The following is a 25,795-nucleotide window of genomic DNA, read 5'->3' on the forward strand; positions in this document are numbered from 1 at the left end:
AGGGAATTGTAGGTTACCAGAATCAATAGTTAAAAGGGCTTATCCAGAAACAGAGCTGATTTCTTACAAAAACAGCACCACCCCTGTCCTCAGGTTGGGTGTGGTATTACAATTTGGCCCCCTTTACTGCAATGAAATTGAGCTACAATACAACACCCCACCTGAGGACAATGGTGACACTGGTTTTCTAATCCTCCATAACCCATTTTAAAGGGGTATTCCCACTTCAGCTTGTTCCCTCTCTATATGGTAGTGGTGACAGGTTGACAGTCAAGAGGCTGGGGGGACCAACTGTTGGGACCCATTTATTTATTCTCTATGGGCCCGCCAGACATAGAGAGTGAATGGAGCTGTGGCTGTGTAGGCATGGTGTGTAAAAATATAATTATCAATAATAATTACAATATTATTTATGAATAAGAATTATTATTTTTAAATATAACCATTATTATTGTATTATTATATTTATTATTGATAATATTGTGATTTATTTATAATAATTCATTGTAAATTATTATTTATTTCAATTTAATATTGATTATTATTTGTAAAGCGCCAACAAATTCCACTGTGTTTTATTCCAGGAACAAAATATTTCCCCGTTCTCTGGATCGGGTCCCAACAGTTGGACCCCCACGGTCAGCTTGTCACCCCCTACCCTATGAATAAGGGATAACAAGCTGAGACGGGAAGGTGTCAGCAGAGAGCAGAAAGGAAATTAAAAAAATAAAAATAACTTCCCGTGAAGCAATAGAAGCTCATAAGTACTGGAAGGATTAAGATTTTTAAATAGAAGTAATTTACAAATCTGTTTAACTTTCTGGCCCCAGTTGATTTAAAAAAAGAAAGTGGGAGTACCCCTTTAACCTCTTAAGGACCCAGGGCGTACCTGGACACCTTGAGTCAGCTCCTGTTCTATAACGCATGGCCCCGCCTCATAGCGGGTCGGGCCTCTAACAACGGCCGGGGCCCGTGGCTATTAACCCTTTAGACACGGCGTTCAAAGTTGATCGCCGCGTCTAAAGCGAAAGTAAACTAATGCCGGTTAGCTCAGGGGGCTATTCGGGACAGCCGCAGGGAAATCGCAGTGTTCCGAACAGCTGTAGGACACAAGAAGGGTCCCTACCTGCCTCCTGGTGTCCGATCGCCGAATGACTGCTCGGTGCCTGAGATCCAGGCATGAGAAGACAAGCAGCAGAATCATCAATCAGTGGTTTCCTATGAGAAACCATTGATCAGTGTAAAAGATCAGTGTGTGCAGTGTTATAGGTCCCTATGGGAGCTATAACACTGCAAAAAAAAAGTGAAAATAAAAAAGTGAATAAAGATCATGTAACCTTCCCTAATAAAAGTTTGAATTACCCCCCTTTTCCCATTTAAAAAGACAGTGTAAATAAACATAAAAATAAACATGTGTGGTATCGCCGCGTGCGAAAGTGTCCGAATTATAAAATATCGTTAATTAAACCGCATGGTCAATGGCGTATGCGCAAAAAAAAATCCAAAGTCCAAAATAGCGTATTTTTGGTCACTTTTTATATCATGAAAAAATTAATAAAAGTGATCAATAAGTCCGATCAATACAAATAGTATCACGGCGCAAAAATGAGCCCTAATTCCGCCCCATACGCGGACAAATAAAAAAGTTATAGGGGTCAGAAGATGACAATTTTAAACGTATACATTTTCCTGCATGTAGTTATGATTTTTTCCAGAAGTCCGACAAAATCAAACCTATATAAGTAGGGGATCATTTTAATCGTATGGACCTAAAGAATAAAGAGAAGGTGTCATTTTTACCGAAAAATGTACCGTGTAGAAACGGAAGCCCCCAAAGTTTACAAAAAAATGGTTTTTTTTTTTTTTATTTTATTTTGTCGCACAATGACTTTTTTTCTTCCATTTCGAAGTAGATTTTTGGGTAAAATTACTGATGTCATTACAAATTGTAGAATTGGTGGTGCAAAAAATAAGCCTTCATATGGATTTTAAGGTGCAAAAATATGAAGAAATATGATTTTTTAAAGGTAAGGAGGAAAAAAACGAAAGTGCAAATAATGGAAAAACCCCGGGTACTTAAAGGGGTACTACTGTGCTGACAACTTATCTACTATCTAAAGGATAGGGGATAAGTTGCCTGATTGCACGGGGTCCCACCGCTGGGGACCCCCGCGATCTCACACACAGCACCCCGCTGTCATCAGGCCCCGGAGCGAACATCCATTACGGGTCTTGTGACTGGGCCGGTGATCATGACGTCACAGCTCCGCCCCCATGTGACCATGCTCCGCCCCCTCAATACAAGTCGATGGCAGGGGCGAGAAAGCGGTCTCGCCCCCTGCCATAGACTTACATTGAGGGGGCGGAGTGTGACGTCACATGGGGGCGGCGCCGTGACGTCACAATACTCTGGACCCGTGATCGGCAGTCATCAGACCCGGAGCGATGTTCGCTCCGGGGCCTGATGACAGTGGGGTGCTGCGTGCGAGATCTGGGGACCCCCGCGCGATCAGGCAACTTATCCCCTATCCTTTAGATAGGGGATAAGTTGTCAGCACGGTAGTACCCCTTTAAGGGGGTTAAGATAAGGAGGATAGGTGGATATTCTGAGCTTTTCTTTGCATGCAATATGCCTTTGAGAACATATTAGTTGCTGGATTGATGCAATTTCATTGGAATTCTTGCTCTCCATGTGATGGTCGGTGTGTGCATTGTGTTATAGGGCTGTAAGGTTCAGAGGCTACCAACAGCAGGACAGCCAGGAGCTGCTGCGCTACCTCCTCGATGGGATGAGAGCAGAGGAGATCCAGGTATTTGAGGCTTCTCTTACTAGATTTCCATTGGGGCAGGGAACATGTGGGCATAAGGCTGGTGAAGCCACCCTGGGTTATAGTAGTGCATACCTATGGGTAGAATTAATTTATTATTATTTTTGTTCTTACAATTCCCCTTACTGTACTGGATTCAGTTGATTTCCTGACTGGGAGATCATATTTGAGAACAAGTTCTATTTGCTATACAACAGACCATCTCTCCACATTGCACAGACTTGTTCTAGGGGCATAAAGCATCAAACGTTTGTACAAGGACCTATGTGCATTCAAAGAAGGAAGGGAGGGGGAGTAGTAATGGCTATCATTGGAGAGATCAGTGCTATGAGACTTGGTTTTCCAGGCAAAAAAGTATGCAAATTAGTTCTGATTCTTCTGTAGACAGGTGTCGGGGTTATTACCACAGAGGGCAGGGCATTGGTTGGCTACAGAGATGCCTTAAGAGCACCCTGTCCCAACCAATATGCCTCCAGCTGTTGCAAAACTACAATTCCCAGCATGCCCGGACAGCCGTTGGCTGTCCGGGCATGCTGGGAATTGTAGTTTTGCAACAGCTGAAGGCACCCTGGTTGGGTTAGACTTAGAGTCAGTTTCACCAAAAGCTGCGTCTACCACTGGTGTCTTCAGTGAGAACCAGTACCCCCTGAGCTGTGTCTATGACATCAACTTGTACAGTATATGAGAGTTTTACTCCTTCAGGAGGGGATTGAAAGTGCATACCTTTCAATAAAAATAAAATAAAATAAAAAATATAAATAAAATAAAGTTTGGGGGATAGTGTTCTGGTATAATAAAGTTTGTAAATTACAATTTGTGTGAATATTTCATTCCTTTTAGGGGAACCAATCATCAGATTTTACCCTATATAAGCTTTACCAAGCTTTATTTTAGATTTATCTTTATTTTCACCATTCCCGGGGGACGTTCCTGCCCCCAGGGATGGTGAAGATATGAAGTTATAAACTAGTCACCGCCGCCGCCGTAAGTAGTCACCTGGGCGGGGAGCTCTTCTCACCTACTCCCGTTCTTCGGCCGGGAGTGACGCCCCCTCCGCTTGATTGACGGGCAGCGTCATCGCTCTGCTCCGTCTGTTCAGTGAGCGGAACAATGACGCGGCCCATCAATCAAGCGGAGGGGGCGTCGCTCCCGGCCGAAGAACGGGAGTAGGTGAGAAGAGCTCCCCGCCCAGGTGACTACTTACGGCGGCGGCGGTGACTAGTTTATAACTTCATATCTTCACCATCCCTGGGGGCAGGAGCGTCCCCCGGGAATGGTGAGGACAACAATTTTACCCTATATAACGCTTTGCCAAGCATTATATAGGGTAAAATCTGATGATTGGTTCCCTTTAAAGAATTTTAATTTTTTTCATTTCGTTTATTGGTTTGTTTATTCACTTATTTTATACATTTATTTACAATTTTTTTTTATTCATTATATTTATTCGGTTGTTTTTATTTTTTTATTTTTTTTGTTTATTTAGAAAAACTTTTTTTTAACTTTTTTTTAACTGTTTATTTTCATTTTTTTTAAACTATTTAGAAAAACTTTAACATATTTATTTTTTTAACTGTTTTAGAAAAACTTTAACTTATTTATTTATTTTTTTTACTTTAGAAAAACTTTTAACATTTTATTTATTATTGTTTTTTAATTGTTTATTTAGAAAAACTTTTTATTTAGGAAAACTTTTTTTGACATTTTATTTATTTTTTTTATTTAGAAAAACTAACATACGGTATTTATAATTTTTTTTACTGTTTTAGAAAAACTTTTTAAACATATTTATTTTGGTTGTTTTTTTTAAAACTTTTTATTTAGAAAAACTTTTTTAACATATTTTATTTTATTTTATTTTTTTAACTGTTTATTTAGAAAAACTAACATTTATTTTTTTAACTGTTTTAGAAAAACTTAAACATTGTTTTTTTTTTTACTTTTACTTTTTTTTAAACTTTTAACATTTTATTTATTATTGTTGTTTAATTGTTTATTTAGAAAAACTTGAACATATTTATTTATTTTAACTGTTTTAGAAAAACTTTTTTAACAATATTTGGTTGTTTTTTTTTTAAACTTTTTATTTAGAAAAAATTTTTTACATTTTTATTTTTTTTACATTTTTAAGAAAAACAAACTTTTTTTACTGTTTATTTAGAAAAACTTTTTAAACATATTTATTTATTTGTTTTTTTTGTTTAACTTAGAAAAACTGTTTTAACATATTTTATTTTATTTTTTTACTTTTTATTTAGAAAAACTCTTAACATTTATTTATTTGGTTTTTTTTTTTACTGTTTATTTACAAAAACTTTTTTTTAACATTATTTTTTCCAGACTATCTATATCATATGTATCTATAACTAGTTATATACATCACTAGAATAGGAAAAAACTAAAATAAAATAAAGGTTGTGTGGGTTTGTGTATTTACAGAGAGTTTCTCTAGCACTTTCTAAGACCTTACAAGAGGCTTCAGACAAGATGGAAGAGGAGGAGGTCAAAAAGGTTGTTAAAGGTACGACCAACATTTTACGCCTGCAAAATAGCGATCAGTTTTTATTGCTTTTACATGTATCATAGTGATCGATTGTTGAATTTGGAAAGGGTTGTCCCACCATTAAGACTTATCGCCTATCCACAGAATATTGATGTGGGTCTGCTTGGACCCCCATCAATCTCGAGAGCAAAGTTCCTAAATGACAGCCAAGCATCCGCACTCCTGCTATGTTCACAATGGGAGGTATTTATCAATGGGTTTGTGTCTTTTATTGCGTATGTTTAGCTTTTTTTTTTTTTGCGCATTTTATTTTTGCGCCAACGTTTCGGCGTATTCTCGCCGCTGTCATTTTTAAACTTGCTAGGATTTTGACGGTCCTGTGTATGATTTTTGCAGTGGTCAGTAATTTATCATTTGTGCCAATTGAATTTTGGCGCTAATTTGCCTGTTTTTGACGCATGTTTGACATAAATCGCCACCAACAATATTCTGACATGGAAAACACACATACCAAATGAAGAATATGGTATGCGCCAAAGTTACTAAAGGACATGGGCCAAATGATAAATTTGACCTGCGTCCGTAAAAACCAAAGTAGAAAAAAAGAAACGGGCAAAAAGAAACTGACAACAGGTAAAAATGATAAATACCCCCCAATGTGTGTGGAAGATAGCTGATATTTGGATTGTTGGGGGGGTTGTTTGGGTCTTAGTTCTTTGGGTTGGACCCCCGAGATCATGGGACAACTGTGGCCTAGTGCATCTAAATGCAGCATGTGCATGAGTTTCTGAAAACCCCATTAAATACTGAGAACAATTCTACTCTAAATCTAACAAATGTTCATTTGTGCTGGCCATACACTTAAAGGGGTACTCCACTGGAAAAAAAAAAATTTAAATCAACTGATGACAGAAAGTTAAACAGATTTGTAAATTACTTCTATTAAAAAACCTTAATCCTTCCAGTACTTATCAGCTGCTGTATGCTCCACAGGAAGTTCTTTTCTTTTTGAATTTCCTTTCTGTCTGACCACAGTGCTCTCTGTTGACACCTCTGTTCATTTCAGGAACTGTCCAGAGCAGGAGAGGTTTGCTATGGGGATTTTTTTCCTACTCTGGACAGTTCCTAAAATGGACAGAGGTGTCAGCAGAGAGCACTGTGGTGAGACAGAAAGGAAATTCAAAAAGAAAATAATTCACTCTGGAGCATACAGCAGCTTATAAGTACTAGAAGGATTGTGATTTTTTTAATAGAAGTAATTTAAAAATCTGTTTAACTATCTGGCACCAGTTGATTTAAAAAAATGTTTTCCACCGGAGTACCACTTTAAAAAATAGACCATCTAATGCAGGGCTTCCCAACCAGGGTGCCTTCAGCTGTTGCATAACTACAACTCCCAGCATGCCCGGACAGCCGCTGTTCGGGCATGCTGGGAGTTGTAGTTTTGCAACAGCTGGAGGCACCTTGGTTGGGAAGCACTGACTCTAATGTATATAGGGCCTCCTGACCCCTCAAGGCAGAGAAGATTTGACATGTTGGATTCAGTCATCTTGTTCTCACAGAAATAAGCTGTCACCAGAGGAGTCTGGCAGCGGCTTTCTCCTCACCAACTTATTGAGGACTCATGCAAGCTTGGCCAAGCAGAGCATGCATATGCATAAGGGAGGATTGGAAAAGATAGCTGTTGACTGAACGAACAATCAGCCGACAGCGATCTTATGCGTATGGCCAGCTTTTCCTATAGCATCTATTCACATGCAGCAAATTGTGTTGTAAGAATTTCTGCAAATATCCTAGAAAATTCTCCTGCCGCTCAAATAATCCCACTTAGGTAAATGGACCACATTTTTAGTAGCATAAATGTCTTGCAACAAATCTGTCAAATACCCCTTATGGATCAATACATCTTGGTGCTATCATGACATGGCATAATTTGTCTGATGTACCATTCAGAAGTCTGAGAAAGCTGAGTGAGCACCTATTTGTAGTCTGTAATGGTGACCATTTTAGATGTTACCCAGGTATATCTACGAAAACGCTGAAGGTGAATATGCAAGGTATCAGGAACAGCCATTCAGTCTTTATTCTGGATTGTAGATGCAGTTCTACTGATGTAACCCTTTCTCTTCTGTCTTCATTCAGAATGTGAGAAAAAGAGAGTTATCCCCAACTTTGTGGATCGATTATTTGGGGGCGAGTTAACAAGTACGATCATGTGTGAGACCTGCAGCACGGTATGTTCATTGTGCCACCTTATGTTTTTGTATGGTTATGTTAAAAAAAAAAAAAAAAATATATATATATATATATATATATATATATATATATATATTTATTAATATATATGTGTGTGTGTGTATATGTGTGTGTGTGTGTGTGTGTGTGTGTGTGTATTATTTATTTATAGATATACACTGCTTAAAAAAATAAAGGGAACACATAAACTGCACAATGTAACTCCAAGACAATGACACTTCTGTGAAATCACACTGTCCACTCAGGAAGCAACACAGATTGACAATCAATTCACATGCTGTTGTGCAAATGGAACAGACAACAGGTGGAAATTATAGGCAATTAGCAAAACCCCCCCAATAAAGGAGTGGTTCTGCAGGTGGTGACCACAGACCACTTCTCAGTTCCTATGCTTCCTGGCTGATGTTTTGGTCACTTTTTAATGCTGGTGGTGCTTTCACTCTAGTGGTAGCATGAGATGGAGTCTACAACCCACACAAGTGGCTCAGGTAGTGTAGCTCATCCAGGATGGCACATCAGTGCGAGCTGTGGCTAGAAGGTTTGCTGTGTCTGTCAGCGTAGTGTCCAGAGCATGGAGGCGCTACCAGGAGACAGGCCAGTACATCAGGAGACGTGGAGGAGGCCATAGGAGGGCAACAACCCAGCAGCAGGACCGCTACCTCCGCCTTTGTGCAAGGAGTAGCACTGCCAGAGCCCTGCAAAATGACCTCCAGCAGGCCACAAATGTGCATGTGTCCAATCAAACGGTCATAAACAGACTCCATGAGATGGTATGAGGGACCGACGTCCACAGGTGGGGGGTTGTGCTTACAGCCCAACACCGTGCAGGACGTTTAGCATTTGCCAGAGAACACCAAGATTGGCAAATTTGCCACTGGCGCCCTGTGCTCTTCACAGATGAAAGCAGGTTCACACTGAGCACATGTGACAGACGTGACAGAGTCTGGAGACGCCGTGGAGAACATTCTGCTGCCTGCAATATCCTCCAGCATGACCGGTTTGGCGGTGGGTCAGTAATGGTGTGGGTTAGCATTTCTTTAGGGGGGCCACACAGCCCTCCATGTGCTTGCCAGAGGTAGCCTGACTGCCGTTAGGTACCGAGATGAGATCCTCAGACTCCTTGAGAGACCATATGCTGCAAGACAATGCTAGACCTCATGTGGTTGGAGTGTGTCAGCAGTTCCTATAAGAGGAAGGCATTGATGCTATGGACTGGCCCGCTCATTCCCCAGACCTGAATCCGATTGTGCACATCTGGGACATCATGTCTCGCTCCATCCACCAACGCCACGTTGTACCACAGACTGTCCGGGAGTTGGCGGATGCTTTAGTCCAGGTCTGGGAGGACATCCCTCAGGAGACCATCCACCACCTCATCAGGAGCATGCCCTGGTGTTGTATGGAGGTCATACGGGCACATAGAGGCCACACACACTACTGGGCCTCATTGTGACTTGTTTTAAGCACATTACATAAAGTTGGATCAGCCTGTAGTGTAGTTTTCCACTTTGATTTTGAGTGTGACTCCATATCCAGACCTCCATGGGTTGATACATTTGATTTCCATTGATAATTTTTGTGTGATTTTGTTGTCAGCGCATTCAACTATGTTAAGACGAAAGTATTTCATACGATTAGTTCCTTCATTCAGATCTAGGATGTGTTATCTTAGTGTTCCCTTAATTTTTTTCAGCAGTGTATATTTAGAGATATATATATATATATGTGTGTATATTATACAATAGAAAAAATACAACAGCACAAATGGTATCCAGGTGAAGGGTACAGGCAACTGACAAGAATCAAGTCCGTCAATTCTGCCACATCAATAAAAGTAGAGACCAGTGCAGCACTCCATAGCGTGAAAAAATGTACATTTATTCCATCAAAAAATTTGAAAAAGGCAGTGACGTTTCGATCCTCTCCAGGATAGAGGATCGAAACGTCGCTGCCTTTTTCACAATTTTTGATGGAATAAATTTAAATGTTTTCACGCTATGGAGTGCTGCACTGGTCTCTACTTTTATTTATATATATATATATATATATATATATATATATATATATATATATATATATATATATACACACACACTATTTATAGAGAATAGCTTCTCTCTCTGGGGAAAAGCAGGACTAAAATGTAACAATTTTTATTTTATATATATATATATATATATATATATATATATATATATATATATATATATTTTTTTTTTTTTTATTCAGGTGTCCCTGGTCCATGAACCTTTCCTTGATCTGTCTCTACCTGTCCTTGACGATGCGGTGAGAGATTTTTTTTTTTTATTCACTTTAAGGTGAAATACTGACAGATACCAAGTAGATCCTGTGACAGACACCTGACTCACTCTGTATTATGGTTGGCCAATCCAACAAGAGCGACAAGCGTGGTGTAAATTATAATTTTCTGTACAGAGTTTTGGAGATCAGGGGGTGAAGAACTTCTATTGAATGGGTGCCGTGGGATTCTAGAGCAGATTTCCCCAACCTGTCACTCACCAGGTGGGCATCCACAGGTCGAGAAACACTGCTCTAGGGACACCAGAGTGGTAGAATATATATATGAGAGAGGGAATGATATAGTAATGGACACAATGCACAACTTTTAGGTATGCATGGTTAACCAGAGCAAGACTGGCACTAAAAATCAGCCCTGTCACACAAACCCTACCAGCCTACATACTTCATCATTATCCCCCCCCCCCCAAAAAAAAATATGTAAATAAACAAATAAATAAATATATATATTGCAAAAAACAGTGGTGCACAATGTACCTCACCACTCCCTATACTAAACCACACAATCAACATAAAAAGGAAAAGAGGTGGAACATATAAACACATCATAACATGGTCAGGGACAGACGTACCCTCACTTTCAGCTGGGATGGGTGTATGTTACCACTATACAAGCGCCTATATAACCTAAATTTCCCACCATATAGTGATGACACTGCAGTTACATCCAGTAACTCACAGGTGATGTCTTCTCTGATCGGAGTCATTTTCTTTTCCTCTTCATCTGGCCCAGACCGTCATGACTGCCCTATATAGTAGGTAAAGTCCTAGTTGTTTTGTAGTTAGCCCACCATTTTTCTCTTAGTCCGGGGCATTGGGGATCTCTTTATTATTATAGGTGGCAAGGATGAGGGCTCCGGTTTTTATTGCAGCATTGTCTGGGCTCTGGGGATGGTGGGGCAGCTCCCTCCCCCTTCTCCCTGCCCCTCCCCTTCTCCCATCCCAGGTCGTCGACCCCTCGTTCTAGGTCTAACATGCCTCAGTCTAAGGCTACCACCGCACGCTCCCACTCTCCAGGGGAAGTAGCGGATGACTGGTCGGAATCCTCCTCGGATCATGAGGGCCACTCTGCCATGTATGATATGGTGGACAGCTTGGTGTCAGCCATCAGGGACACTTTTCATCTGGAGGATCCAAGAACTTTGGATACTGATCCGGAAGTTTCTTTTCACCGCTCTCTGCATTCCCCCAAGGCTTTCAGTTCTCTTGCTGAATTTGATGCCTTGCTTGGAAGCATCCGGACAAATGATTCCAGGGAACCAAGAAGATTCAAGCTCAGTTTCCCTTTCCTCCGGATCTGGTTTACAAGTGGACGACGCTGCTGGCAGTTGATCCTCCGGTTTTGCATCTTTCCAAGTCGACTACTCTGCGGACAAGAAGATCGAGAACTTGGCGAAGTTTGCCTTTGAAGCGGCAGGTTTGTCCTTGTTACCTACCTTCGCTTCCGCCTGGGTATCCAAAGCCATCTTGGTTTGGGCTTCTCAGCTGTGCCAAGGCATCCTTGGCGGATCTCGCTCTTCAACTCTCTCAGGCCGGGGACTTCCTCTGTTTGGCTGCTTTGGAGTCTGCACGATGTACGGCCTTTGCCTCAGGTAACTTGATTGCGATTCATCGCTCCATATGGCTGAAGGCGTGGGATGCAGATGCTGCTTTGAAAAAATCTCTTGAGTTGCCCTTCTCAGGTTCTCTGCTTTTTGGGAAACAGCTAGATGAGATCATATCCGAAGCTACTGGAGACAAAAGCTCTCTGCTGCCGCAGAACAAACCCCGCCGCTCCGACCCCTGTCGGAAGACTCCTTTGCATCGTGTCGTCCTCCCAGGCACACAGAGCCCCTTCCTTCAAGGCACGTCCTTCCTGGAAGCAAGACAATCGTGCTGGCGGTTTCTCAGCCAAATCCAGTAACCGTAAACCTCCCTCTTCCTGAAGGGACGCCCCCACCCATATCCTCTTCTCGGGTGGGAGGACGTCTTTCCCTTTTCTGGAACATTTGGCTAGCGCAGGTTCAGGACTCCTGGGTTCGGGACGTCATATCCGATGGTTACCGGATAGAGTTCGCGTCTTTTCCCCAGGACCAGTTCTTCCGATCCCGTCCTCCTCCTTCCCCTCCTTTGGCGGCTGCCTTTCAGGTCGCTTTGAGTACCCTCCTTGCTCAGGGTGTGATCGTTCCAGTTCCTCCAGGGGAACGTTTTTCGGGGTTCTACTCAAATCTGTTTGTAGTCCCGAAGAAAGGGGGCTCTGCTTGCCCCATTTCTGGACCTCAAGTAGCTCAACCACCACTTGCGGTTATGCCACTTTCACATGGAGTCCCTCTGCTCGGTGGTCGCATCCATGGATCAAGAGGAGTTTCTTTCCTCAGCAGATATCCGGGACGCCTATCTGCACATCCCCATTTTCCCCGTCCATCAGCGATTCCTCCGCTTTGCTGTTCCGGCGGGTCACTTCCAGTTCGTGGCTCTTCCCTTTTGGCCTCTCCACGGCTCCCAGGGTTTTTACCTAAGTCATGGCGGCGGTGATTGCCATTCTTCATGCTCAGGGGATTTTGATCCTCCCTTACCTGGACGATCTTTTGATCAAAGCTAGTTTCACTGTGCAGACTCTGTCCGCCTTCACATTTCACTGTGCAGACTCTGTCCGCCTTCGGTTGGGTGATCAACCGGGAAAAGTCCCACCTTTCTCCCACTCAGTCCCTTGTCTTTCTGGGTCTCCTTTTCAACACTGTGGCTGCCCGTGTTTGTCTTCCGCTGGACAAGCGGTGCTCCCTGTTGGAGGGTGCCCGTCAACTACGGCACCCCTCTCCTTTTCTGATTTATTTCTGCCTGGAGGTGCTGGGCCACTCTGGATCGCCGGATTCTTCTGACCCCCTCCGTTCGTCCGTCTCTTCCGTGGTGGCTCCACAATCCCCTCTTTCTCCAGGGGCGGTAGTTTCTTCCCCTCCACTGGCAGGTCGTCACGACCGATGCGAGTCTCCTGGGTTGGGGAGGTGTGTTTCGGGACCTGACTATCCAAGATCGCTGGTCCTTTCAGGAGGCTCGCCTCCCCATCTATCTTCCCTTCAAGGTCACGCGACCCTCTGAGGTGGCTGCGCTCATAATTCTATGGTCGTCCTTCAGTCTTCCCTACCTTTTTCCTCATCTGCCTCTCCTGCCTAACAGGAGGAAACTAAAGGCGTTCCTGCCATTCTGGTGGCCCCAGACGCGATTGGTACGCTGACGTACCTCTACGTCTTCTGGTTTGCCCCAATCTGCTCTTCCAGGGTCCTCTCTGCCACCCCAGTTTACTGTCGCTGCATTTGACAGCGTGGCAGTTGAAACCGCGGTTCTGAGAGCTCAGGGGGTTTTTGCTCCTTTCACGTGAACAAGCAGATCGTCCTTAATTCCTTCTGTCTGGCTCCATCCAAGAGCGTTCTCTCCATTGTCTGGATTTGGTTTGTGCTGTCCGGATCTATCTTTTTGTCATGTCCTCTTTCCGGCAGGGTGACGCTTTCTTTGTGATTCTGGAGGGTCGTCGCAAGGGTCTTCCGGCTTCCAAGGCGGCCATTTCGCAGTGGATATGTTCCGCCATTTCTGAATCGGACCCTCGTAAGGGGAAGATCCCACCCTTTAGGGTGACTGCGCATTCCACGCGTTCCGTTCAAGTCTGCAAGGCGGCCACTTGGTCGTCTTTGCACACCTTCTCCAGGTTCTACCAGGTGCACACTTTTGCGTCCGTTGACGCCGGATCTGGTCCCAAGGTGTTGCAGGCGGCAGTGGCTGAGTCCTCTGCCCGATTTTGTTTTGGGTACTTTTCCCACCCGGAGACTGCTCTGGTACATCCCACAGTCTGTGTCCCCCAATAGAGCCGACCAAGAAAAGTAGATTTTTTTTTTTATGCTTACGGTAAAATCTTTCTTGGAGGATCCATTGGGGGACACGGCACCCACCCCTATGTTTTTGGTACTATGGTTCGATTTTTCTGTCCGAGGGGTTGTGTGCAGTTCTTTTTTTGTCTGGTTCCTTTGACCACCTGCCGGGTTTCATTTGTTGGTCCTCTCCTACTGCTTTGCGACTGAACTGATTAGCTCAGAGTCATTAGACGGGGTATATCCTGCTAGGTGGGGCTGACTTCTTTTTTGTATGCCTAGTGTCAGCAAGATATACCCACAGTCTCTGTGTCCCCCAATGGATCCTCCGGGAAAGAGATTTTACGTTAAGCATTAAAAAATCTACTTTTTGTGGTGAAATAATTGATGTCATTAAAAAGTACAATTGGTGGTGCAAAAGACAAGCCCTCATATGGGTCTGTAGGTGTAAAACTGAGTGTGTTCTGATTTTTAGAAGGTGAGGTGGAAAATACGAAAGTGCAAAAATGAAAAAACCTGTGGTCCTTAAGGGGTTAATTGGTAGGAAGGGCTCCCACCTGTTATTTGGGTATCCATGATCGTAAACCCCACATAAGGTTGGTAGCCCCCATTATTAGGTCGGTCATCCTCCCCCTCTGCAGCACCCGACATCTTGTAGGCTACAGGCTTATGGCCACAGACCAGCGTAGAGGGGTAGGGAACATATAGCTCTCCACTCGGAGAGTGCAACACACATACAGAATGTTCTAACACTTCTTAATTTTCGTTTTAGCCCACAAAGAAAAATAACCCCAAAGTATTCAAGAATATCGGCAAACAGAAGAACGAGGAGGAGGAGGAGGAGGATGGTGGCGGCTATGTAAAAGAAAGGAATGACTCAAATACAACTGGGCCAAGCAAACACCTTCAGAAGAAAGCAAAGAAGCAAGCAAAAAAGCAAGCAAAGGTGAGTGGTCTATTGAGTGTCTGCATGTATGATGAACATTTCTTTAGCTCCATATTAAAGGGGTTATCCAGGAAAAACTTTTTTTTTATATATCAACTGGCTCCAGAAAGTTAAACAGATTTGTAAATTACTTCTATTTAAAAATCTTAATCCTTTCAGTACTTATGAGCTTCTGAAGTTAAGGTTGTTCTTTTCTGTCTAAGTGCTCTCTGATGACACGTGTCTCGGGAACCGCCCAGTTTAGAAGCAAATCCCCATAAACCTCTTCTAAACTAGGCAGTTCCCGAGACAGGTGTCATCGGAGAGCACTTAGACAGAAAAGTACAACCTTAAGTTCAGAAGCTCATAAGTACTGAAAGGATTAAGATTTTTTAATAGAAGTAATTTACAAATCTGTTTTAACTTTCTGGAGCCAGTTGATATACATAAAAAAAAGTTTTTTCCTGGATAACCCCTTTAAGGAGTCTGAAAATGGTGGAAATATTCCCATAGTGAACCCAAATACTGTTCTTATCCAAAATTACTCATAAGGGTACGTTCACACATACAGGATCTGCTGCATTTTTTCTAGTGCTGATTTTGTTACCCCCTTACTTTCATGTGAATGTACCCTTTTTTACATAATAATGTGTATAGGACAGTGTTTCCCAACCAGTGGGCCTCCAGCTGTTGCAAAACTACAACTCACATGCTGGTGACTCACTGGTTGAGAAACACTGCCCTATACATAGAGTAGGGGATAATGCTCCACTACCTTTTGGCAGCTCCATAGACAGTGAATAGTGGCTGCGCCATGCAAAACTCACCACTCCATTAATAACAAAGACCCGGGAACCATTCTGGAGAACGCAGGGGAGTTCGCATTGGTTGGGCCCTTTGCGTTTTGACACTTATCTCCTATTTTGTGGATAGGTAAACTTAACTTTGAATACCCCTCTAAATTTTTTATGGTTATGTTATTGATGCCCCCTATTCGAATAGATTGTAGGGGAAGAAGAATGGTAGGACTTAAAGGGGTACTCCCGTGGAAAACTTTTTTTTTTTTTTTTTTTTTTTTTTTTTTATCAACTGGTGCCAGAAAGTTAAACAGATTTGTAAATCACTTCTATTAAAAAATCTTAATCCTTCCAGTACTTTTTAGGGGCTGTATACTAAAGAGAAATCCAAAAAAGAAATGCATTTCCTCTGATGTCATGACCACAGTGCTCTCTGCTGACCTCTGCTGTCCATTTTAGGAACTGTCCAGAGCAGAAGAAAATCACCATAGTAAACATATGCTGCTCTAGACAGTTCCAAAAATGGACAGAGGTGTCAGCAGAGAGCACTGTGGTCATGACATCAGAGGAAATGCATTTCTTTTTTGGATTTCTCTTTAGTATACAGCCCCTAAAAAGTACTGGAAGGATTAAGATTTTTTTTAATAGAAGTGATTTACAAATCTGTTTAACTTTTTGGCACCAGTTGATTTAAAAAAAAAAAAAAGTTTTCCATGGGAGTACCCCTTTAATTGGCTTCCCTGTTTGGTTTACCCTTAGGATAGGCCATTACTATCAGCTTTCTAAATAAATGACTCCTCAGCTGATTGAAGGGGCTGCAGCACTGGGACAGCGCCAGACTTTTTGGAATGGCTATATATGGTATTGCAGCAGAGTCACCCCAGCTCCATACTCTTTCTTGTGGCTATGTATAGTATTGCAGCAGAATCAACTCTAATGAGACTGCCCCCTCAATGCAAGTCTATGGGAGGGGGCGTGGCATTCACCACGCCCCCTCCCATAGACTTGCATTGAGGGGGAGTGGCATGATGTCACGAGGGGCATGGTCACACTAAAGGTTCCAAACACTGGGGCAGTGATGTACCCCTTTTAATTGCAATACCAGACACAACTACTAAATGGAGCCGTAGGATAGCAGCGCAGTCATTTCAATCAGCCGATTAGGGGTTCTGTGTGCCGCCTGATAAGTATAGGCTATTAGTTGTATTGTCTGTATTGGAACAACCTGTACACCTTGCACCCAGTTTAACCTGTGGTTGACCATAGTGTTTTACAATCCTGCAGAATCAACGGCAACAACAGAAATTGCAGGGAAAGACTGTGCAGTTCAGTGACCTCAATGCCAACCAGGATGAAGAGGACGACTCTGTCTCCGACAATAACACATTGGATAATAACGCCAAACCTCAGGGGGAACCCTCAGCCGACGAAGTCTCCTTAAGTGAGAAGGATGAAACTGAGGTGGGGAAGCCTGAAGGCCAATCAGAACAGGACGGCGAAACCAGCATAAATAACGTGGATGGGAAACTGGAGGACCTTAAAGAGGACATGGAGGATCAGAAGGATGATCTCGGTTGGAGGCCAAAAAGTCTAAATGACACCTGTTCGAGTTCTGGAAATCCAGAAGATAATGAGGAGTCAAGCACTGAAACCAGTGAGATCAAGGAAAATGGAGACCTCGATCATGTGACTGTGGAGAACAGTGAGGACCAAGATGAGAACCTAGATGTGTTACAAAGCCCAAGAGCGGAAGAAGACGTCAATCATCTAACAGAGAGCATCAACCAGCTGAATCTGAGCTCAGGCCTGGGACCGAGTGACATAGAGATCGAAATAATAGATGAGGCCCCCAGCCCACAAGTCTATGAAGTGGTGAATGAGGACCCCAAAACTGCATTCTGCACCCTCTCTGATAGAAAGGAGCTGCAGGTGGACGACTGGTCTGTGCTCGGCTGCCTCAGTCAGTTCACCCGCAAGGAGAGCCTGGTGGGCAATAACCAGTTGCTGTGTAACACCTGTACCCAGAGACAGGCCAAGGCTACTAAGAATACCAAGGGTAAGGAATGGAGCACGACTATACTACTTCACAGCCTAAAAGTCATTGTAAGACAAACCCCCCCCCCCCCCCCCCCCAAAAAAAAGGTGACTTTCCTGGTCGGCTCCAATGGGGGACACAGGAACCGTGGGTATATCATGCTGACACTAGGCAACATAAAAAAAAGAAGTTTGCCCCTCCCATTAGGATATACCCCGCCCACTGACTCTGAGCTAATGAGTTTTAGTTTAGTGTCAGTAGGAGGCAGACACAGGTCTGGAGTTCTCCACACCTGGTCCTTTCCTTTTTTTTTGATAGGGCTTTTCTGCTGTTTAAAAAAAAAAAAAATTTGAACCCACAGAATGCCCTGACAGCAGAAATAGGGCGAACTGTCATAAAAATATAAATAGTCAAAATCTAATTTTATATCAACCTTCTTTTTTTTTTTTTTTTGTGGTGATGGTTTTATAATTTCCCATGGTATTATTTTAAAATAGTCCTGAAATCTTGAACAATTTTCACTGTGGACTCTAAGCCTCAGTAGGTTGACAATTCCTGTTCAGTAGAGATCAGTTCTCTGACATTACTTGTTCTGTGGAGATCCCTCCTTTTTACTTCCTGTTCTGTACAGATTACTTCCATGACACTTCTTGTTCTGTAGAGATTACTTCCATGGCACGTCCTGTTCTATAGAGATTACTTCCATGGCACGTCCTGTTCTGTAGAGATTACTTCCATGACACTTCTTGTTCTGTAGAGATTACTTACATGGCACGTCCTGTTCTGTAGAGATTACTTCCATGGCATGTCCCGTTCTGTAGAGATTACTTCCATGGCACATCCCGTTCTGTAGAGATTACTTCCATGACACTTCTTGTTCTGTAGAGATTACTTCCATGACACTTCTTGTTCTGTAGAGATTACTTCCATGGCACGTCCCGTTCTGTAGAGATTACTTCCATGACACTTCTTGTTCTGTAGAGATTACTTCCATGGCACGTCCCGTTCTGTAGAGATTACTTCCATGGCACGTCCCATTCTGTAGAGATTACTTCCATGACACTTCTTGTTCTGTAGAGATTACTTCCATGGCACGTCCTGTTCTGTAGAGATTACTTCCATGACACTTCTTGTTCTGTAGAGATTACTTCCATGGCACGTCCTGTTCTGTAGAGATTACTTCCATGGCACGTCCTGTTTTGTAGAGATTACTTCCATGGCACGTCCTCTTCTGTAGAGATTACTTCCATGGCACATCCTCTTCTGTAGAGATTACTTCCATGACACTTCTTGTTCTGTAGAGATTACTTCCATGGCACGTCCTGTTCTGTAGAGATTACTTCCATGGCACGTCCTGTTTTGTAGAGATTACTTCCATGGCACGTCCTCTTCTGTAGAGATTACTTCCATGGCACGTCCTCTTCTGTAGAGATTACTTCCATGGCACGTCCTCTTCTGTAGAGATTACTTCCATGGCACGTCCCGTTCTGTAGAGATTACTTCCATGGCACGTCCTCTTCTGTAGAGATTACTTCCATGGCACGTCCTCTTCTGTAGAGATTACTTCCATGGCACGTCCTCTTCTGTAGAGATTACTTCCATGGCACGTCCTCTTCTGTAGAGATTACTTCCATGGCACGTCCTCTTCTGTAGAGATTACTTCCATGGCACGTCCTCTTCTGTAGAGATTACTTCCATGGCACGTCCTCTTCTGTAGAGATTACTTCCATGGCACGTCCTCTTCTGTAGAGATTACTTCCATGGCACGTCCTGTTTTGTAGAGATTACTTCCATGGCACGTCCTCTTCTGTAGAGATTACTTCCATGGCACGTCCTCTTCTGTAGAGATTACTTCCATGGCACGTCCTCTTCTGTAGAGATTACTTCCTTGGCACTTCTTGTTCTGTAGAGATTACTTCCTTGGCACTTCTTGTTCTGTAGAGATTACTTCCATGGCACGTCCCGTTCTGTAGAGATTACTTCCATGGCACGTCCCGTTCTGTAGAGATTACTTCCATGGCACGTCCCGTTCTGTAGAGATTACTTCCATGGCACGTCCCGTTCTGTAGAGATTACTTCCATGGCACGTCCCGTTCTGTAGAGATTACTTCCATGGCACGACCTCTTCTGTAGAGATTACTTCCATGGCACTTTCTCTTCTGTAGAGATTACTTCCATGGCACGTCCTCTTCTGTAGAGATTACTTCCATGGCACGTTCTCTTCTGTAGAGATTACTTCCATGGCACGTCCCGTTCTGTAGAGATTACTTCCATGGCACGTCCTCTTCTGTAGAGATAATTTCTTTGGCACGTCCTGTTCCATACAGATCCTTTCTCTGATACTTCTTGTTTTGTAGAGATCACTACTCTGACCAGTGTTTCCCAACTAGGGTGCCTGAAGCTGTGGCATAACTACAACTCCCAGCATGCCCGGACAGCCGAAGGCTGTCCGGGTATGCTGGGAGTTGTAGTTTTGCCACAGCTGCAGGCACCCTGGTTGGGAAACACTGACACTTCTGTTCTTTAAATATTACTTCTCTGGCACTTCAGTTCTGTAGAGATCACTTCTGTGATATTTCCTGTTCTGTACAATCATTTCTCAACAGTCATATTCTAATGTACCACAATAAAAATAATAAGAATAATAATAATAATGATGATTAATAATAGTAAATATAATAATAAGTGATGATAATAAATAGTAATATATTAATAATAAAAATAGTAAATATTAATAACAAATAATAATAGTAAATATAATATTAATAATAAAAAGTAATAATAATACATCGAAAATAATATATTATTAATAATGTTCATAAAAAATAATAATAATAATAATAATAATAATAAATAGTAAATAATATAATATTAATAATAAAAAGTAATAATAATACATCGGAAATAATATATTATTAATAATGTTAATAAAAAATAATAATAATAAATAGTAAATAATATAATATTAATAATAAAAAGTAATAATAATAATATTTATTATTATTACTACAGGAGTTTCTAAATCTTTATTCTCAGGGGATAAGAAGTTTGTATACACCAATGCCAAGAAGCAGATGCTGGTGTCGGTTCCTCCTCCTATCCTGACTCTACACTTAAAGAGATTTCAGCAGGTACCATATCGTTGTATGAAAATCTCTGTATAAAATGTGATTATTTTGAGATGAAATGATAGTTGTTTATAGCAGATAATGACCATTTGTTGTATTTCCTTTTTTCTAGAACGGTTTTAATCTTCATAAGCTGAATAAACATATCAAATTCCCGGAGGTGATCGATATGGCTCCATTCTGTACCGTAAAGTGTAAGGTAAGGGATCCAGGCTGCTGTATGCCAACACTATAAAGTATTATCTGGAACTATGGGAATTACATAGGATTGCCTAGGAGCTGCAAACTCAGTTTTTTGGAAGAAATTAGCTCTGTTTTTTTTTTTTTTTATTCCTGGGAATAACCCCTTTTAAAGTAGCACCCTGATTTGTTTGCATGTATACATTTTAAGCCCTTTCATGATGGCAGCTCTTATGTGATCCTAGTGTGACCACCAGTCCAGTGCATGCTTTCCTGTTTAGACAGGATGTAATCTCTTCTGGGTGACTGACCAAATCCTTCCTGACAACTTTCATACATCTCTACTAAGCTCTGTCCTATTTATGCCCCCCATCCAGTACTGTACAGCACTGCTGAAGACACCATTTATGCCTTACCTATAAGAATCAGGGGAGATTTATCAAAACCTGTCCAGGGGGAAGTTGCTGCGTTGCCCATAGCAACCAATCAGATCGCTTCTTTCATTTTTAAAAAGGCCTCTGAAAAATGAAAGAAGCGATCTGATTGGTTGCTAAGAGCAACTTTCCTTTGGACAGGTTTTGATAAATCTCACCCCAGGAGTGCAGTGATATAGTGTGAGAGTCCCTGATGGTTTCTATCTGCCCTGCTGGCCTTGATTGATAGATATCCACACTTTTGGGTATAGGAAGAGCTCTATCAATCACGGCTTGTGGAGCGGCAAGAAACTGCCACTGACCAATGACTTGTGGTTCAAGCAGCATGAAAGTGGTGACATGATATGTGACTGTATACATTCTTCCTATCTGCCAGCTAACTTGGAACCACCAGAGTTTACTAAGGTCAAGTCTACGATGGCTGTGTAGGCCTCTTGGCTGAACGGGAATCGGTTCCTATAGAGCAAATTTCTCAAAACTGCATCCTGGAGTCCTCCCTTGACATTTTTTAAGCATTATAAATTAAATAACCTACTGTAACTACAGAAAGATCAGTTTTTGTTAGAACTGTTATTGATGCTGCTAAGTTGTAGTCCCACCCTGGGTGTTACTATTCAAATCCCCATTCATTGTGCTGCTGACAAGACAATGGGGTACTTTGGTAACCAAAGTACCCCTTTTTTTTATTAAAAAAAAAAATTTTTAAGAAAAAAAATGTTAATTACTTCTTTAAAAAATCCTACATTCTTCCAGTAATAATAAGCTGCTGTATGCTCCACAGGAAGTTATTTTCTTTTTGAAATTCTTTGCTGTCTGACCACAGTGCTCTCTGCTGACACCTCTGTCCATGTCAGGACTGGCCAGAGTGTAGGATAGGTTTGCTATGAGGAGTTTATCCTGCTCTGGACAGTTCCTGAGGTGTCAACAGAGAGCACTGTGGTCAGACAGAAAGGAAATGTAAAAAGAAAATAGCTTCCTGTGGAGCATACAGCAGCAGCTAAGTACTGGAAGGGTTAAGATTTTTTTAAATTAGAAGTCATTTACAAATCTGTTTAACTTTCTGGCACCAGTTGATTTAAAAAAAAAAAAAAAAAATTCACCAGAGTACCCCTTTAACATTTAAAGGAGTACTGTGGTTCCGGAACACTTATCCCCTACCCTTTTGGATAAGTGTCAGATTTCACAGCACCCAGACAGTCCCCACAAATGGGGCGTGCCGACCCCCCACACAAAGCTGCGACCAACACGCCCCTCCATGTATCTCTATGGGAGAGCCAGAGCTACACGAGCACTACATATATCCCATGCTGGTCTAATTCACATTTCCCTTCTAGAATATCCGGGATGGTGCGGGTAGACTACCGTACGCTCTCTATGGGGTGATCGAGCACAGCGGCACCATGCGTTCTGGACACTACACTGCTTACGTGAAATCCCGAACGCCAAATCCTCACCTGTCTGAGCTGGTAGTTCGAGGAGTACTACCTGAAGGTAAGGGATTGAAGATTTTTTATTTTTAATAAAAAAAAAAATTTTTTTTTTTTTTTTGCGTGTGTTGTTATAACTTGGAATCTGTGGTGTGAGACACTACTATCTTCACTGTGCTGGTGCTGGGTATTAGATGTCAACACAAGTGAATGGAGCTGGTGGTGTCACTCGGCAGCATGTGTTCATCCCGCTCCTTTCTGAAGAACTAAGCAACATTTTTAATAAAGACCGATGGAAAAAGGGTGTGTTTTTACACCATAATGAGTGAAATGCAGTAAGAAAACAATAATAATAATTAGAGATGAGCAAATTTACAGTAAATTTGATTCGTCACGAACTTCTCGGCTCGGCAGTTGATGACTTTTCCTGCAAAAATTAGTTCAGCTTTCCGGTGGGCTGGAAAAGGTGGATACAGTCCGAGGAAAGAGTCTCCTAGGACTGTATCCACCTTTTCCAGCCCACGGGAGCACCTGAAAGCTGAACTAATTTATGCAGGATAAGTCATCAACTGTTGAGCCGAGAAGTTCGTGACGAATCGAATTTACTGTAAATTCGCTCATCTCTAATAATAATAATAATGGTAATAAAAAAAATACCAATAATAATTCTATTTCTTATTTATAAGTATAATATTTATATAATAAAAGTAGTATTTCTATTATTTATTAGTATATTTTTTATTAATTATAAATTAAATAAAAAAATAATAAAATACTAAAAATGTATATTTAATTTTTATTTATTTTATTAATAATAATTAATTAAATAAAATAATAATACATTGAAAATATGTCCTTGTCCTTTTAAACTAATGCAGTGGCCTCCAAACTGCTGACCTCCTAGATGTTGCAAAATTCCAACATCTGGAGGGCCACAGTTTGGAGACCACTAAACTAGTGTTTCCCAACCAGTGAGCCTCCAGCTGTTGCAAAACTCCAACTCCCAGCATGCCCGGATAGCCTTCGGCTATCCGGGCATGCTGGGAGTTGTAGTTTTGCAACAGCTGGAGGCTCACTGGTTGGGAAACACTGAAACTGTAGCGAACATGCATAGGTATCTGTTAGAAATAAAGTACAGCCATACAGGTTTTCTACTGATCACTGACTTTTAAGGGGTTAATACCTGGCGTAGGGCTGTCAGTCAAAGCCTACGCAAGGGATGACATGGGTGCTATTTTTTATATTCTTTTGCTTTGCAGAATCAAACACTGAGCCCGCTAAAGGCCATTGGTACCACATCAGCGACAGCCACGTGCAAGCCGTGCCACTAACCAAAGTGCTGACCTCCCAGGCCTACCTCCTGTTCTACGAGAGGATACTGTGACCCCACATCTCACGCATTCATTTGCCAAGGAATATTTATTTTTACCTGAACTCTATAAAGGGGCGCCCATTGGCTACTCCCAAGGAAGGCAGCGATGCCCAGCTCCAGGATACGGCCACTTGCGCCCTTCATGTGTAAGCCACGGTAGCTTCCCATTTCCCCTCCCCCCCCATAATGTGTTAAATATGTATATAAGAGCACAAGCAAAGCCGTTTTATTTTGACACAAGGGGGCAGTACAGCAATAAATGATATGCGGTTCCTACTATTAACCATTTTGTATGTAAAGAAAATATTATGGTACCTGCTCTGCCTTCTAATGACATGAATTACAAAAAAAAAAAAAATTGCCCAAAAAAATGTGTCTGTGTTTTGTGTGATAACATCGGGGGGAAAAAGCAAAATTTTTATTTTGTGCGAAATTTGCAATGGAAATTAACCCCTTCCCACTATAGGATGTATGCAGGACCCGACATGTTTGTGTGCTGGGACGTTTTCATCAGTCCTGATGATCTCCTGCTCTGCTGGGCCGGGCTCAGATCGGCGGCGGCAGGACCCACCGCAGCTATTTTGGTACAAATAGCGGAATAAAAAAAAAAGATCAAAAAGTAGCACGTATCGCCCTCACTCAATGGCGTCAGACGAAAAATTAAGTTACGGCTGTCGGAACATAACACAAGAAAAGGGAATTTTTTTTTTTTATATATCTATATAAAATGGGTATCGCCATAATTGTACCGACCTACATAATATTATATATAATGGTAATGCCCAATTGTCAATTTATTAATATTTCCAAGAGGAATAACAGAGGAACTGCAAAATGCAATGTTCTAAGAAAAAAATGATCAACAATTGCTATACTAGCTTATCGTTAGTACACAGCTGACATGTCAAATGCTCATCTGACAGCTGATCAAGTCGCTCTGACGTATCAAAAATAAATCACAAGCCATCAGCTGTACGTCTTTCTGAGTAATACAAACAAATAGAACTAGGTAAATAGAAAATTTTGTAAAAAGCCTGCAGCTTATAGGAGAACAGTACAGATTTGGGACCTTGGCTATGGTGGACAAATGTCACCCTGTTCCTAGCCTCCTGACACTGTCTGGGGCTCCTATAACCAGGATAATCAACACTGTTCTATTCTAATCCACATAGCCTAGGTGCAGTATTTTCCAACCAGGGTGCCTCCAGCTGTTGCAAAACTACAGCTCCCAGCATGCACCCTGGTTGGAAAACACTGGCCTATTGTCTCCTCCACCAGAGTGCCTCCAGCTATTCCAAAATTAAAACTCCCACAGACTTATTTTTCTTTTGGGACCTTTTTAAACACTGGCAAGCCCATGAGCATCCCCCAGTTATAGGCGAATTATGGTGCAATCACCAGGTTCAGGCACTAGTCCCAACTATTCTCCAATGTTGTCTCACCAAAATCCCCCCTTTTGAAGAAGATCAACTGGCTGGTGCAGCATCTGCCTTTAGCTTTGCTCCAGCACATACGGTGAAGCCTCTTCTATTATATTCATATGTCATAGTAGGAGCGGCATAGGGAAAAGGAGACTTATTTTTTTTAACTTACCATAAAATCTCTTTTGTAGCCTTCATTGGGAAACACAGGAGACCGTGGGTATATGCTGCTAACACTAGGCAAAAAAAAAAGTCTGCTCCTCCCAGCAGGATATACCTGCCCACAGGGACTGAGCTAATCAGTTGTGTCACAAAGCAGTAGGAAAAGCCA

The 25,795-nt window shown here is 42.0% G+C and overlaps 1 protein-coding gene across 6 annotated transcripts in view; it reads left to right on the forward strand.

Annotated features, from left to right (window-relative positions):
* USP16 (ubiquitin specific peptidase 16) overlaps positions 1-24,427 on the forward strand; it is a 49,813-nt gene extending 25,386 nt beyond the window's left edge. For 2 of the 6 annotated variants that reach the window (XM_056559516.1, XM_056559515.1), the window contains exons 9-18: positions 2,723-2,810; positions 5,268-5,349; positions 7,474-7,565; positions 9,817-9,873; positions 14,518-14,691; positions 16,752-17,523; positions 20,515-20,633; positions 20,743-20,829; positions 22,579-22,735; positions 23,931-24,426. In XM_056559516.1, coding sequence (XP_056415491.1) covers positions 2,723-2,810; positions 5,268-5,349; positions 7,474-7,565; positions 9,817-9,873; positions 14,518-14,691; positions 16,752-17,523; positions 20,515-20,633; positions 20,743-20,829; positions 22,579-22,735; positions 23,931-24,055 — 1,753 coding nt within the window. In that variant the 3' untranslated portion in view covers positions 24,056-24,426. Of the gene's footprint in view, positions 1-2,722; positions 2,811-5,267; positions 5,350-7,473; positions 7,566-9,816; positions 9,874-14,517; positions 14,692-16,751; positions 17,524-20,514; positions 20,634-20,742; positions 20,830-22,578; positions 22,736-23,930 lie in introns of all 6 variants that reach the window. The other 4 variants (XM_056559520.1, XM_056559519.1, XM_056559517.1 and 1 more) reach the window with 2 other exon arrangements.
* The last annotated feature ends 1,368 nt before the right edge of the window (positions 24,428-25,795 follow it).

This window comes from Hyla sarda, chromosome 2 (genome assembly GCF_029499605.1).
Source record: "Hyla sarda isolate aHylSar1 chromosome 2, aHylSar1.hap1, whole genome shotgun sequence".
NCBI lineage: Eukaryota > Metazoa > Chordata > Amphibia > Anura > Hylidae > Hyla > Hyla sarda.